This window comes from Anopheles aquasalis, chromosome 3, assembly GCF_943734665.1.
Source record: "Anopheles aquasalis chromosome 3, idAnoAquaMG_Q_19, whole genome shotgun sequence".
In the NCBI taxonomy this organism is placed as follows: Eukaryota; Metazoa; Arthropoda; class Insecta; order Diptera; family Culicidae; genus Anopheles; species Anopheles aquasalis.
The window spans coordinates 17,436,827-17,449,095 of record NC_064878.1 but is presented as its reverse complement, the minus strand read 5'-3'; the positions used below and the strand labels follow the sequence as shown (position 1 = coordinate 17,449,095).

Here is a 12,269-nt window from a genome sequence, read left to right as displayed (position 1 = left end):
CAGTGTTCCGGCCGACGATACCGACGATGATCCGATCCCGTTACAACCGAACATCATCTACGTTCCACCGGGTGAGCTCGAAATGAGCGATACAGTGGATGAAATGGATTGTGACTGCAAAACACTCGAGACTGATCCTGGCCCGCAAATGGTCATCATACAACATGAACCTCCCCGTGGCGTCACCCAACCGGAGCTCAGTGAGGATCTGCTCAATGCAATGATCGTCGATAATGCGTGCGATATCCGTAAGTCAGTCGGTCATAAGCAGCCTGAAATAACACACTAACTCCGCTCCATTGTTTCTTCTTCAGCGCATCAATTCAGCGAATCTCATGATGATTCTTCACGTGGTTCCTGCTCCTCCGGAGACCCCAACAACCAGTACTATCCCATATTCTACAAGGATCAGGTGAAGGAGATATGGAAGGGTCAGCAAGTGGCGGAAAACAAACACGCCGATGTGTTCCACGTGCTCCGTGAAACGCGCACCAACGCTCACCGGCGTCACGGTACCGGGCACGATCAGTACCAGATAGATGCGGGCCAACGGGCGTACGGAGCGATCCGGTGCACCGACTGTGGTCTCGTTTACTCACGCCACGAACCGGAGGAGGAGCTCATCCACGACAACTTTCATCGATCGCAAGCTAAGCTCGTGTTTGGTGGATGGACAAACGAACGCCTTGTGGCGGCTGTACCCGAGTGGGACGTTACGGGGCGAATACTCTCCGTCGAACACACCGACAGCAAACACTGGCTCACTAAAGTGCAGCAGGTGCTGGAGGTGGTGGACACCGAGCTGGGCTACGCGACGCACGGTGAACTCCCGGATGGTGCCTGGTGCGTGTACCTAGCCGTGGCGCGCTCCACAATCCTCGGTATCTGCGTGGTGGAATCACTCCAATCGGCCAATCGGATGATCAGTATCGCCGGGCTGCACGGTTCATCGATCGATTGCTATTCATCCGAGTACTATCCCGCCAGGTAGGTCACAGCTTGATAAACTGATCGGCATCAGTCGTATCTACATTTTCTTTATTCTCCAACAATGTTCTGAGAATAGGTGCGGAGTGTCACGCATTTGGGTATCGCCGAAATACAGACGCCTGGGCGTTGGCCGTAAGCTAATCGATGCCATCCGGACGCACTACATACTGGGCTTCCCGCTGGCCCGCGACGACATCGCCTTCGGTGCACCGACGGAAAATGGAAAACTGTTCGCCGAGTCAGTGACCGGACGGAAGGATTTCCTTGTCTACCTTTAAGCGGCCAACCGTTTTCAATCTATTTCTGGTCTTATTTGTTTGTTTTGTCTTTAGCAGTGTTTTTTTCCCCTGATAGTAAATAATAAACCGCATTCCCGGGGTGGCCATTTCGGTCCATGGTTCCCCTTTTTCTTAATTTGGTTTACCCTTCGATTTGGGGATGGCCGCTTCCTCACGTTCGCGCATTAGCTTAGCTCGCTGTTTCGCCAGTTGGTCTACCTTCTGGTGCCACTTGACGAACCGTTCGTACTCCTTGTCCGCAATGGGATACAGGGGTTGAGGTGTTTGCGAGAGGAAATGATCCACAAACTCTTCCACACGCAGTGGCCTTCGATCGAACTGCATTCGACGACGAATCGTGAGCACCTGTCGGGGACACTGCAGAATCTGACCGGGCGAGTAGCCCCGCGTAACGGTAGCCAGTGCCGATAGATCGAGATCCCGTGGAACACCCGGGAACGGAAGTAATGCCCGTTTCCAAAGCAGTACCGTCGAGCCGTAGTCAGGGCGGGGGAAGATAAGAAATTTGTCGAAAAACTTCTTCAGTGGACCCACTTTCGCTAACCATGGACGATCGGTGGTGCCCACAAGCAGGATTCGATCGTCCGGCTTAAGCTGCTTCACGATCATCTTGAGCAACCACTTACCGAGCTTCGTCGGATCCTGGTGGGCCTCGGTTGGTGGTACCTTTTTGTAGAACGCCCTATGAACCTCCTCCAGTGCAATCACGGAGGGTTGCAGCAGCCGCGCGACTTTTAGAATCATCTGCAGAAATGCTGGCACGTCCGGGCCAGGAATCGGTTGACAGGTTTCGACACTCAGATCAAACAGCACCGAGTCCGTTTCGTGGCAGATGGCTTCGAGCAGGAGCGTTTTACCGTACCCTGATGGTGCAACCAGACACAGCGAGCGAGGTTTCGGAATCGGAATCCCCAGTGGGCCCATTCCGTAGAGAAAGGATCGTACGATCGTTCGAATCTCGCCCAACCCTGCCGGTGGGTCCTGTTCGAACCGTTGGCGTCGCTCGTACGCTGCATAGTTGAGATCACCGACAAACTCATCGATCGTTCGCTTCCGGTACGCTTTGAGCACATTTCCGTTGACCAGTTCCTCGAACAACGATTCAACCGTACGATCAGCCGTAAGATCGATCGGTTCCCGGTTTTTCTTCTTTTTCTTATCAACGCCTTTCTTCACCTTCGGAGGCCGTGGCGCTTTGGGTGGTTTGTACTTTTGCCTCTCATCCGCACAGAGTGCCTGCTGCAGGAGTTCGCGTTCCGCTTTCAGCAGCTCGTTCACGTCGGCATGTAGCTCCTGGTGCACCTCGGAAAATTGTTCCAACGTGATCCACTCCATGATGGGCAGCTCGGCAACGTTTTCCATTTCATCGATAAACGCCCAATCCTTCCGATAACGGCGAAGCGTTTCTTCGAGGCTCACTGAAAAAGTGGAGAAATTACTGGCCGATAATCTTATCCTTCCGGCGCCAGGACTTACGGTACGCATTGCTAACGAATTCCGGTTCACTAAAGTCGTACGTTTTCCCTTCTTTCTTCTTCCTAGCTCGTTTCTCCCGGGCCAACTCTTTCGCTCGTTCCTTTTCCTCGCGCTTTTTACTCAACTCCAGTTCCCGGGCGGCCTTTCTCGCATCCGCTTCCTTCTTCCTCTGTTCTGGTGATTTCAACTTTTCCAACCGCTTCAAACGCTCCTCCTCTAGGTACTCCATCGGGGTGCGGGTTTCACCTCGCACAATCAGCACGGTACCACCCTGGAATGGTTCCGGGATAACATCGAAAGCATGCGCCTCGTCGTACCACTGGCGAAACCAGGCTCGCACCAGCTCTGTTATATCCTCGAGCAGAGCGGGAGCACGGGTCCGCAATATTCTTGCCCTCTCGTCTGCGATCGCTTCAAGAAAGCGTTGATCAAACACCACCTTCTGATTGCTACGCTCAGTTCGCGCACGATCCACGGCGACCATCGGTGCCCGCTCGATCGGTTTTTGATCATCGAAAAGTCCCAAAAACCGCGATCGTTCGTACCGTGCTCGTTTCAGCTGTTTTCCGGCACGAAATTCACGCCAACAACGCTGGATTCGCCGTGCCGCACGGTTCAGTCGAAGTTTTTCGCAATCCTCGGCGACACGCGATGCTTCCGCTTCGGCCAAAGCCAGCCCAGTATCAAGCTCATCAGATTGCGCTGCGTTAATCCTTGACCTGTCTCCGGGGGAGGACTCCACTGCGACAGGAGCTACAGTCACCTTCTTGTCCTGCCATCCCGGTGGCGTGTAGTAAGCGAAAGCGACCAGATCTTTCTGCTGCATCTGAAAGTTCCAGTTGAAAACGGTTCGCTTGACCGGAAAGAGCATCTGCTGACCGGGGCGATAGGAAAACTCGTACGGAATATCCACCAGCTCCTCGTCGATCGGTTTCGGAAAGTATCGGTCCGGGTGCAGGCGATAATTTGTCCGAAGGACCCGCGCCTGGCGGGCTTTCTCGTGGGCCAGAATTAAACGGAGTGCCCATTGCAACCGTTCTTTCTTGCGATCACGCTTGACAATCGGTCGTTTTAGCTTTCCAGGTGCAGTGCCCTCTTGCCGTTGCTCACCATTCTCCAACGAAATGTCTTCCTGTTCCTCCTCCTCCTCCTCCTCTTGATCGCTGCTGTTACCGCTAGCTGGAGCAAAGCGTTGCAACCGTTTCGATCGAAGTAACTCCTGAAGATGAGGCGGTCGCTTGGCGGGGAAGTAACATGGCCTTACGGCTTGCACATCCTCCGGTATCAGATGAAGCTCCTGGATAGCACCGTCGATGTACACGAAATCACTAAGCTCGATGTCCTTCAACATGGAACCCAACTCTAGTAGGCGGGTGTTACTGGCTTGCAGCAGGTATTGGACAACCTCACGCTTCTGAACCTGCAGCGTCTGATCGTAGCAATGCTCTAGACTTCGGCAGAGCTGCACGTAGCGACAGTACAAATCCGATACCAAACGATGCACAATCCGCACATCTTTCGTCGTTTCCGCTGCCTGCACAAATCGCTCGTGAGACAGCACATCTTCGATCTGCTTGCTGGTGGCTATCCAGAATTTTGCGATCCCTTTCGCTTGAGCCATCGAACAGCGTGGTAGCGGCGGGGACCTATCTAATCGAAACTGCACACCACAGACTACTGCGATGCCAAGCACAGCCAGACTACTACAGATTGTTAGCGACGCGAGTTCGATTTGGTACCAGCTGACTAATCACTTGAACGATCTTTATTTATTCTGATGCCGCCTCGCGCCTGTTCTCCCTGCAAGCGCAAAACAATCGACACCAATCTTCTCCTTCACCTCATCGATCGTACCCTCCGCTATGGCCCTAGCGCGCTCACTACCTTCCTCAATCACACCGGCCAGATAGCTGACATCGCGCGTATACTGCACAATACGTTCCCGGATCGGTCGCAGGTGTTCGATCAGTGCTTCTGCCACCACCAGCTTGTACTGGCCCGTGTTCTTCCCCGTTACCTCATGACATATCTCATCCACCGTCTTCCCAGTAACCAGCGAGTGAATCGTAACGAGATTCGACACACCGGGCCGTTGCTCCGGTTCGAACGTTACCTCCGAGCGAAAATCGGTGACCGATTTCTTCACCTTCTCCAGCACCAGCTCCGGTGGATCGATCAGCATGATGCAGCTCTTCGGATCGGGGTCCGATTTGGACATCTTTTTGGCCGGATCACGCAACGATTTCAACCGGCTACCATCGTTGACGAGTGTTTCGCAGAAGGGAAACGTTCGGCCGTACTTGTTGTTGAAGGCACGGGCGAGCGATTGGGCCAGCTGTAGCTGCTGTATCTGATCCTCACCCACCGGCACGTGCGTCGCCTTGTAGAGCATAATGTCGGCCGCTTGCAGCACCGGGTAGAGGTACAGTCCGAGTGGGATCTCTTTCATGTTGGCCGATTTCTCTTTGTACTGCGGAAGATGCGTTAGGCGGGCCATCGTCGTGAGGCAGCCGAGTATCCAGGACAGTTCGGCATGCTGCGGTACGGCCGATTGCAGAAACAGAGTAGCCTTTGCCGGATCGATCCCACAGGCCAGCAGGGTGGCCGTCATTTGCAGCGTGTTGTGGCGCAACGTTTCCGGTTCCTTGTTTGTGAACAGAAAATGTTAGCAGCCAGAAGCAGGAATCCGCCCTCAAGCAACACTCACCGGTGGTATGGTCATGGAATGTAAATCAACGATACAGTACGTTACGTCCTCGCCAGCCTCCTGCAACTCAACCCATCGTTTCACGGCCCCCAAGTAGTTGCCGATATGAAGGGCACCGGTCGGTTGCACACCGGAAAACACCTTCCGTGGCCACGGTGCCGGCTAAATAGGTGGGAAAGTAGAGTTAGCGGGTTAAAGCCAGCGCGTTTATATGGTGTTAGATGCTACCTACATTAGAGTCTGACGATGCGTATCGTTTGATGATTGTTCCATCACGAAAGCGGGTCCGAGAGAGAGTTGGAAAAATCCGCCTCAAAATCGACATTTTTGCGCGCGGTTTGTGTACAGTCGGTGACCTTCCAAACGTCAAAATCAGCTGGCCTGCTGCGTACACTGTAAATGAAAATGGTGCGTTGGGGTTAAAATTTGGGGGCTTATTACGGTGAGGTGAGGCTGTTACTTTCGCGCGTGCAGTCGACTAAAGTTGGTAATGGACTCCAAAAAAGAAAAACCGAACATATCGCCTGAGGCGTTGGCTATCGCCTCACTGGCCTAAAGAGACTGTGAATCAAGTCCGCGGGACCGCTCAGATTGGTTTCAGTGATGGTTTGCGGTCTCTTATGCAGGGTTCCATTACTCCTTTTCCAGATGACCTAAGAGGTCGAGGATACCTCTCTCCTATCTCACCCTCCTTTTCCGGTAAGTGCCATGTGTAGCTGAAAGTAACGTATGAAAAAAAAAATGAATTGAAAAACTAATAAGTAATTCTTAAAAGGAATTTGGTAATTGTTTAACCGTATCACCTTTATAGAACGACTCCATCAAACGGCCAGAAACCAGATCCAACACAACTCCTCAAAAAAAGGAAAGCTCACCAAAAACAAACAAAAGTGCGTCACCCAGATGCATTGGGGCGACGAAAAGTACACAAAAACGATCAACCGGTTTCGGTTGCTCCCCTCTCACATGTGGTTCAGCTGGTCATCGGCGACATTATTTACAAATAAATTATGAGTAACCGCATCTCCTCCTCGACTCGCTTGCCTCACATACCACGTGTTTCGCTGCTCATGTGCGTTTAAATTATGCCCCCAGTAGGGGTGATGATAGCTCCACACGCAGTTCTTTATAGCTCGCCTGCCATATGGCCGTTGAGCGTTTAGTGAAACACGCTACGTCGATCGCGCACCATCGCGCAATTCGCGCACAGCGGTACAACACCGCTCGTTAATCCGATTCGACCCCAAAAACCGGTCCCTCGAAAACCCGTAAAGTATCAGTTCGAGGGGATTTGGTAGTTGATTTTGTGGCGGCCTCTTTCAAAGTGCGTGTCAAGTATGCAGCAAACAACACCCTACAACGCCAGCAGGCGAGGATCGCAAACACCTGCGACACTGAATCACTTGGCAACGCTCCTTGGCCTGCTACTCCTTTCGCGCTGTGGCGCACACGCATCGCAGGAAACGCCCGAACATGAGCCCCCACCCAACATAGTGTTCATTCTGGCGGACGATTTGGGATGGAACGATGTCGGATTTCACGGATCGGCCCAAATCCCGACGCACAATCTGGACGCACTGGCATACTCCGGTATCATCCTGAACCGCTACTACGTGAATCCGATCTGTACACCGTCCCGATCGGCGCTAATGATCGGAAAGTATCCGATCCATACCGGCATGCAACACTCGGTACTGTACGCGATGGAACCAAGAGGACTGCCGCTCACGGAGAAGCTACTACCACAGTATCTACGGGAACTGGGGTGAGTTGAACAACAAAACGGAGAGTCTGAATGGGAGGGATCGGAGTGACGTTATTGACGGGACCCCGTTTCGATATTCCCCAGCTACTCCAACCACATGGTCGGTAAGTGGCACCTCGGCCATTACCAACGACGCTACACACCGCTCCAGCGCGGCTTCGACAGTCACACCGGATTCTGGACGGGCCATCAGCACGCCAACGATCATACGGCGGTCGAGCATGGCCACTGGGGACTCGATATGCGCCGCGGGTACGATGTGGCGTACGATCTGCACGGCCGGTGCACAACGCACGTGCTGGGAGAGGAAGGCGTTCGGATAATCGAACAGCACAACACAAGCAAACCGCTCTTCCTGTACGTTGCTCATGGGGCCGTCCATTCGGCAAATCCGTACGATTTTCTCCCTGCACCCGATGAGACAGTTGGCGAGTTGGCCGATATCGCGAACTACAAACGGCGCAAGTTTGCCGCCATGATGGTTGAGCTGGATCGAACCGTAGGCTCCCTGGTGCAAGCACTGTACACACGGCAAATGCTAAAGAACACGATCATTGTGTTTAGCACCGATAACGGTGGGCCTGCCGAGGGTTTCAACTACAACGCGGCCTCCAATTGGCCACTCCGGGGTGTTAAAAATACTCTCTGGGAGGGTGGCCTGCGTGGGGCGGCCTTCATTTGGAGTCCTCTGTTGAAGAAGCGCCACCTCGTATCACAGCAAACGATGCAGGTGTGCGATTGGCTGCCGACGCTCTACGAAGCCGCAGGAGGCAATCTAAAGTACTAGGCGCAGTTCCCGCTTAACCGATACCGCTTCCGATACTATTAACTGTTTTTTTTTTGTTGGTTTGTGCCATTTGCTAGTTCCCTACCACAAAACCTGGATGGTATAAGCATGTGGAAGGAGTTGAACAACGGTGAGCCCACAGCACGCATCGAGATTCTTCACAACATCGACGACATCTGGCAGAGTGCCGCCCTTACCGTCGGTAGTTGGAAGATCGTCAAGGGTACGCACTACAATGGCACCTGGGACGGGTGGTACGGACCGTCCGGGACGCGGAAGGAATCGTCCTATCCCTTAGACGCCATTCTGAACAGCACCGCCGGTCGTGTGCTGAGCAAATTGAAGGAACTTCCAACGAAAGAAACGATTCTACAACTCCGGCGTGCCGCCACGGTGTCCTGTGGTACCGGTGCCCACATGGCGAACCGATGCGCTCCCCAGACCGGTACCGTATGCCTGTTCGACCTGGAAGTGGATCCGTGCGAGTACAACAATCTAGCGGACACTCATCCACACATCGTGCAAAGTTTGCTTGCCCGGCTAGCCGATTACAACAGTACGGCGGTACCACCGGCGAATATGGAGGACGATCCTCGTGGAGAACCCCGCTACTGGAACTACACCTGGCACAACTTTGGTGACGAACCGGTACCGGAGGTGTTGACGGTGAAGGATTTGTGAGACAGAGAGAGACGCGTTAAGACGTTTCGTGCATTAAGATGACACCATCCTGTGCGTGTGGTGAAAAATTATCCTTTATTAATACACATTATCACTAGAATACTGAGAAAACAACAACGGAGGTATATGAATACTTCTCTGAGAAGCTCCTCGAATCGTATAGTGCCTGCGTTGTGCTCTAAAGTTAAACATTGATCCAACCTCAACCTAGTGAAGCAGAAGCAGAGGTGCATCACCTACAGACACTGGCCCTCTGTTTGCAGATCGAGAACAAGCTCAGCTGCCCCGCGCTCTGCCAGTCTCTGTTGTGGACTTTGTTAGCGTTAGCGTTGATCGACCGTGCTTTCCGCATACACCCTCGGAAGCATCAGTACGATCACGACGGTCACGATGGTGATCGCACTTGCCCCTTTTTGTTAAGTACTAGAAGCGCGTTAGTATCTTGCATTGTATTTGGTTTATTGGTATTCCTGTTTGCCCGCGCCGGGGTTATGCGGGGCGAGGATAGCACAGATATTGTCTAAAACAAACGACCGATCGGTTGGTTGCATCGGACCGATTGAGGTAAAACGAAAAAAGAAAAACTTTATTTCTGTCCTCCTTCTTCGACCAGCGTGTGTCCCTCCCCCGAAATCCATCAGTTCAATAACGCATATAACAGAAAGGAAGTTAAGAAAACACGAAGCCAATCATACTTGTTACAAGCTTACAGTATTTCCAGATCACAGTGTCTTATCTCGGGGAATTTTTTCTGCAAAAAAACAAAACGGGAGAAAAGGAACATGATAGCATGATGGGAAGTGGCGGGCATTATATCGCCCTTTCACTTACCCTCAGCTTCATCTCGATCCGATCGATTTCGCCACCCATCAGATCGACGATATTTTCGCCGTGCTTCAGCAGGAACGCTTCCAGCTCGTCGATCGTCTGGAAGGTGCGCACTTCCTCTAGCAGCGTGTTCAGGTCCTGCTTGTCCAGGTACACGCGCGTTAGCTCGCGTCCATCGAAGTCCATCTCGGCCTGAAAGGGGATACAAATGGAGAGAATGTAAGAACATGAAACGACATACCGCGGGGCATCGTAGTGTGCCACGGATCTACTGACCTTGTATCTAACCAAAGAGTTACCCATGTCGATACCCTTGACGTCATGGATAGCCCGAATCATGATGTCCGCCTCGAGTTCGGCATTAATTTTGTCGAGATTCTCCTGCCGTATCGAGCGTCCCACCAGTGCGGCCACATTCGTGTAGATAATAAAGGAAGCGACACCACCGAGCATGCAACCGACCAGCAGTGAACCGACAGCATCCGGAATGGGTGATCCCGTGTACGTGGACAGTCCCATGCAGGTCGCGGCCAGCGCTACACTGAGCACGGCTGCAGCATCCTCCGTAAGTACAACGTTCACACAAGGATCCTGTCCGCGGACAACTGTTTGAAAGAGGTAGCGACAAAAGAGTCGATTAGTTTATCATCTTGCAGCAAGCGATCTCATGCGCCATACGCACCATAGTCCCGGAAGCTCATACCAAGCGCCTTCGCACCGCTTCGGCAACTGTTGATGGCTACCAGCAGCGTTGCGCCCTCGGACACTAGCGATCCGCCGAGAATGAAGAACGCCCAGAAAAAGTCATCGATCGGATGCGGATCGACCAGACCCATAATACCGTGATAGAACGACAGACCGGTGCCAACGCAAAAGATACCAACGCCCGAAATCAACGATGAGACGTACTTCATGTTAGCGTAACCGTACGGATGGTCGGAATCGGCAATCTGGGTCGATTTGTGAATGCCGTACGCCAGAATCAACTGATTGATCGTGTCCGCTAGTGAGTGAATGGTTTCGGCGAACATACTGTGCGAACCGGTGTACAGCCAGGCACCGAACTTGAACACACAGTTCGTGGCATTGCTGCAAGAGGAAGAAAAAGGGGTAGCAACTTAGCAAATTTCAGACTCGTGCGCAGTTCTCAACCGCTTTGCTTCGCTGCGGCTTACATTGCAACGGCTGTCAGGACTACTTTGCCCGATTTCCCAAACAGTCCGGGCTCGGAATCGACCACATTCGTCCGGCTGCCAATTTCTCGACGATAGTCTCTCAACCGTCGTTTTACGGTGAATATGTCTGAAATAAAAAAGTGAAAAATATTATTAGAAAGAGAATTTGCGCCATTCCGTCCGCTTTTTTCGGTCGATGTTTACTTTGTTGGTGCATTTTCTTCTCGATCTCTCGCTTCAGGCACTCCTTCAGCAGGTTCTCGCGTGTGCCCCACACATCGATCGCTTTCGCTTCCACATCCTTGCGCCAGTAGACCGTGATGGCCGGTTCCTGCTCGTACGGTGATCTTCGCTTCGTTTTCGGCAACGTCTCGAGATCGGACGGTTTCAGCAAAAAGTCGGACATGGCCCGGACGGGCGTGATAAAGTTGCGCTCCAGCGACGATCGCGAAAAGTCCACCCGTATGCGCTTCTTTGCTAGCTGGCGGTTCTTTTCGGCCAGCTGTTCCTTTAAATCCGCCTCGGTCAACAGGACTTTCGGTGCTTCGGTGCTGCCGATGGGGGTCGCTCCAGCTGCTGCTGCTCCGGCTTCCATTGCGCCCGCGGAAACAAGTCCCGGGGGGGCAGCGGTTGCAGTAAGGGTTCCATCGCTCTTCGGTTTCTCGATCACGACTTCTTGTAGCTTCGAATCAGATACCGTTGTCTTCACCAGTAGCTTCCCGTTCTTAGTCTCAATCTCGAGGGTTGTGTGCTGCTGCTGCTTTTCGGTAGGTTTCGGTTCTGGTTCATCTTTCTTCGATTGGTTGCGCTCAACCGACCGTGACACGGTGAAAGTTCTGCTTCTGCTGCTGTTGCCAAACGGTGACGACGAACACGAGGAGCTATCCTTACGTAAAGCGTGCTCGGTTACTGGCCACCAGTGAAACCTTGGTGCACTGAGCGAAAGTTTTCTCACCGGCACCAGGTGTGACTGTTTGGTGTGGTCATGATGCAAAGTGCGATAATAGAGGAAGAAAATGTAAATGATGATAGAAAATCATAACATCCGGCTGATTTATCCGATCGATTTGTCACCTGACTCCGATGGCATAGCAACAGCCAGGCTACTCGATGGACCACCATTCTCGTGATGATGCGCTGCTTCCGTGGCTGAGTAGTAGGGAAATCAGATGCCTCGCCCTCAGGAAAGGGCGAGCCCCCGCGCTCGTGAGGAGTGCCCCGGCGGACGCAAAGCCGTGCCGGAGGCCGGTCGTCGTAGGAGAACTCGATCGATCACTACACCACACCACAACGGAGGGAACGGAGGACTCCGCGCTAGTTCGACATACTAATGTTGAGCATATTATTTATTCTATTGTTTTTCTTTTGCTTTTCTCTGAATAAATTTAACCCGACGACGCCAACAACAAACTGGCCACGGGTCGTCCGGATGGGGTGGGCAGGAGGCGCGAAACGTCAAGCGGCCAGGTGTTTACACTGCTGACCATACTTTTACGACAGGGCAAGTGTACTCACTTATTTTTTTATTTTTGTCTTTCAAATTTGATTTATTAAATGCATT

The 12,269-nt window shown here is 52.5% G+C and overlaps 5 protein-coding genes across 5 annotated transcripts in view; 2 read left to right on the top strand and 3 right to left on the bottom strand.

Annotated features, from left to right (window-relative positions):
- The window catches only part of LOC126577961 (N-acetyltransferase eco), a 3,196-nt gene extending 1,792 nt beyond the window's left edge, over window positions 1-1,404 (top strand). The window contains exons 2-4 of the mRNA XM_050240053.1: window positions 1-248; window positions 315-987; window positions 1,067-1,404. The exon at window positions 1-248 is cut by the window's left edge and continues 1,510 nt beyond it. Coding sequence (XP_050096010.1) covers window positions 1-248; window positions 315-987; window positions 1,067-1,268 — 1,123 coding nt within the window. The 3' untranslated portion in view covers window positions 1,269-1,404. The remainder of the gene's footprint in view (window positions 249-314; window positions 988-1,066) is intronic.
- On the bottom strand, window positions 1,401-4,386 carry LOC126574053 (dynein regulatory complex protein 11). The gene is made up of 2 exons (XM_050233988.1): window positions 2,766-4,386; window positions 1,401-2,707 (listed from the first exon to the last, which is right to left on the bottom strand). The coding sequence occupies exons 1-2, from the start codon at window positions 4,384-4,386 to the stop codon at window positions 1,401-1,403; spliced, it is 2,928 nt and encodes a 975-aa protein (XP_050089945.1).
- Window positions 4,387-4,496: 110 nt separating this feature from the next.
- Window positions 4,497-5,824, bottom strand: LOC126577975 (tryptophan--tRNA ligase, mitochondrial). Its single transcript, XM_050240087.1, has 3 exons — window positions 5,705-5,824; window positions 5,473-5,634; window positions 4,497-5,409 (listed from the first exon to the last, which is right to left on the bottom strand). The coding sequence occupies exons 1-3, from the start codon at window positions 5,795-5,797 to the stop codon at window positions 4,531-4,533; spliced, it is 1,134 nt and encodes a 377-aa protein (XP_050096044.1). The 5' UTR covers window positions 5,798-5,824; the 3' UTR covers window positions 4,497-4,530.
- Window positions 5,825-6,686: 862 nt separating this feature from the next.
- LOC126577966 (arylsulfatase B) lies at window positions 6,687-8,774 on the top strand. Its single transcript, XM_050240059.1, has 3 exons — window positions 6,687-7,237; window positions 7,322-8,017; window positions 8,102-8,774. Exons 1-3 carry the CDS (start codon window positions 6,810-6,812, stop codon window positions 8,703-8,705), a joined length of 1,728 nt encoding a protein of 575 aa, XP_050096016.1. The 5' UTR covers window positions 6,687-6,809; the 3' UTR covers window positions 8,706-8,774.
- A 490-nt stretch (window positions 8,775-9,264) lies between these two features.
- On the bottom strand, window positions 9,265-12,123 carry LOC126577965 (zinc transporter 9). Its single transcript, XM_050240058.1, has 7 exons — window positions 11,783-12,123; window positions 10,913-11,678; window positions 10,709-10,835; window positions 10,216-10,622; window positions 9,810-10,138; window positions 9,537-9,725; window positions 9,265-9,456 (listed from the first exon to the last, which is right to left on the bottom strand). Exons 1-7 carry the CDS (start codon window positions 11,828-11,830, stop codon window positions 9,412-9,414), a joined length of 1,911 nt encoding a protein of 636 aa, XP_050096015.1. The 5' UTR covers window positions 11,831-12,123; the 3' UTR covers window positions 9,265-9,411.
- Window positions 12,124-12,269: the final 146 nt, after the last annotated feature.

What these genes read in the sequence shown, in the direction of transcription:
- LOC126574053 (XM_050233988.1), bottom strand. Translation starts at nt 4,386, where the DNA reads ATGGCTCAAGCGAAAGGGATCGCAAAATTCTGGATAGCCACCAGCAAG. An exon ending in ATTCGTTAGCAATGCGTACC is followed by an intron (nt 2,708 to 2,765) that starts GTAAGTCCTGGC and finishes CCACTTTTTCAG; the next exon opens with TGAGCCTCGAAGAAACGCTT.
- LOC126577975 (XM_050240087.1), bottom strand. Translation starts at nt 5,797, where the DNA reads ATGTCGATTTTGAGGCGGATTTTTCCAACTCTCTCTCGGACCCGCTTT. An exon ending in ACGCATCGTCAGACTCTAAT is followed by an intron (nt 5,635 to 5,704) that starts GTAGGTAGCATC and finishes CCACCTATTTAG; the next exon opens with CCGGCACCGTGGCCACGGAA. An exon ending in ATTCCATGACCATACCACCG is followed by an intron (nt 5,410 to 5,472) that starts GTGAGTGTTGCT and finishes TTCACAAACAAG; the next exon opens with GAACCGGAAACGTTGCGCCA.
- LOC126577966 (XM_050240059.1), top strand. Translation starts at nt 6,810, where the DNA reads ATGCAGCAAACAACACCCTACAACGCCAGCAGGCGAGGATCGCAAACA. An exon ending in CAGTATCTACGGGAACTGGG is followed by an intron (nt 7,238 to 7,321) that starts GTGAGTTGAACA and finishes GATATTCCCCAG; the next exon opens with CTACTCCAACCACATGGTCG. An exon ending in GCCGCAGGAGGCAATCTAAA is followed by an intron (nt 8,018 to 8,101) that starts GTACTAGGCGCA and finishes GCCATTTGCTAG; the next exon opens with TTCCCTACCACAAAACCTGG.
- LOC126577965 (XM_050240058.1), bottom strand. Translation starts at nt 11,830, where the DNA reads ATGGTGGTCCATCGAGTAGCCTGGCTGTTGCTATGCCATCGGAGTCAG. An exon ending in TGCTATGCCATCGGAGTCAG is followed by an intron (nt 11,679 to 11,782) that starts GTGACAAATCGA and finishes CACACCAAACAG; the next exon opens with TCACACCTGGTGCCGGTGAG. An exon ending in GGATCGAGATGAAGCTGAGG is followed by an intron (nt 9,457 to 9,536) that starts GTAAGTGAAAGG and finishes GTTTTTTTGCAG; the next exon opens with AAAAAATTCCCCGAGATAAG.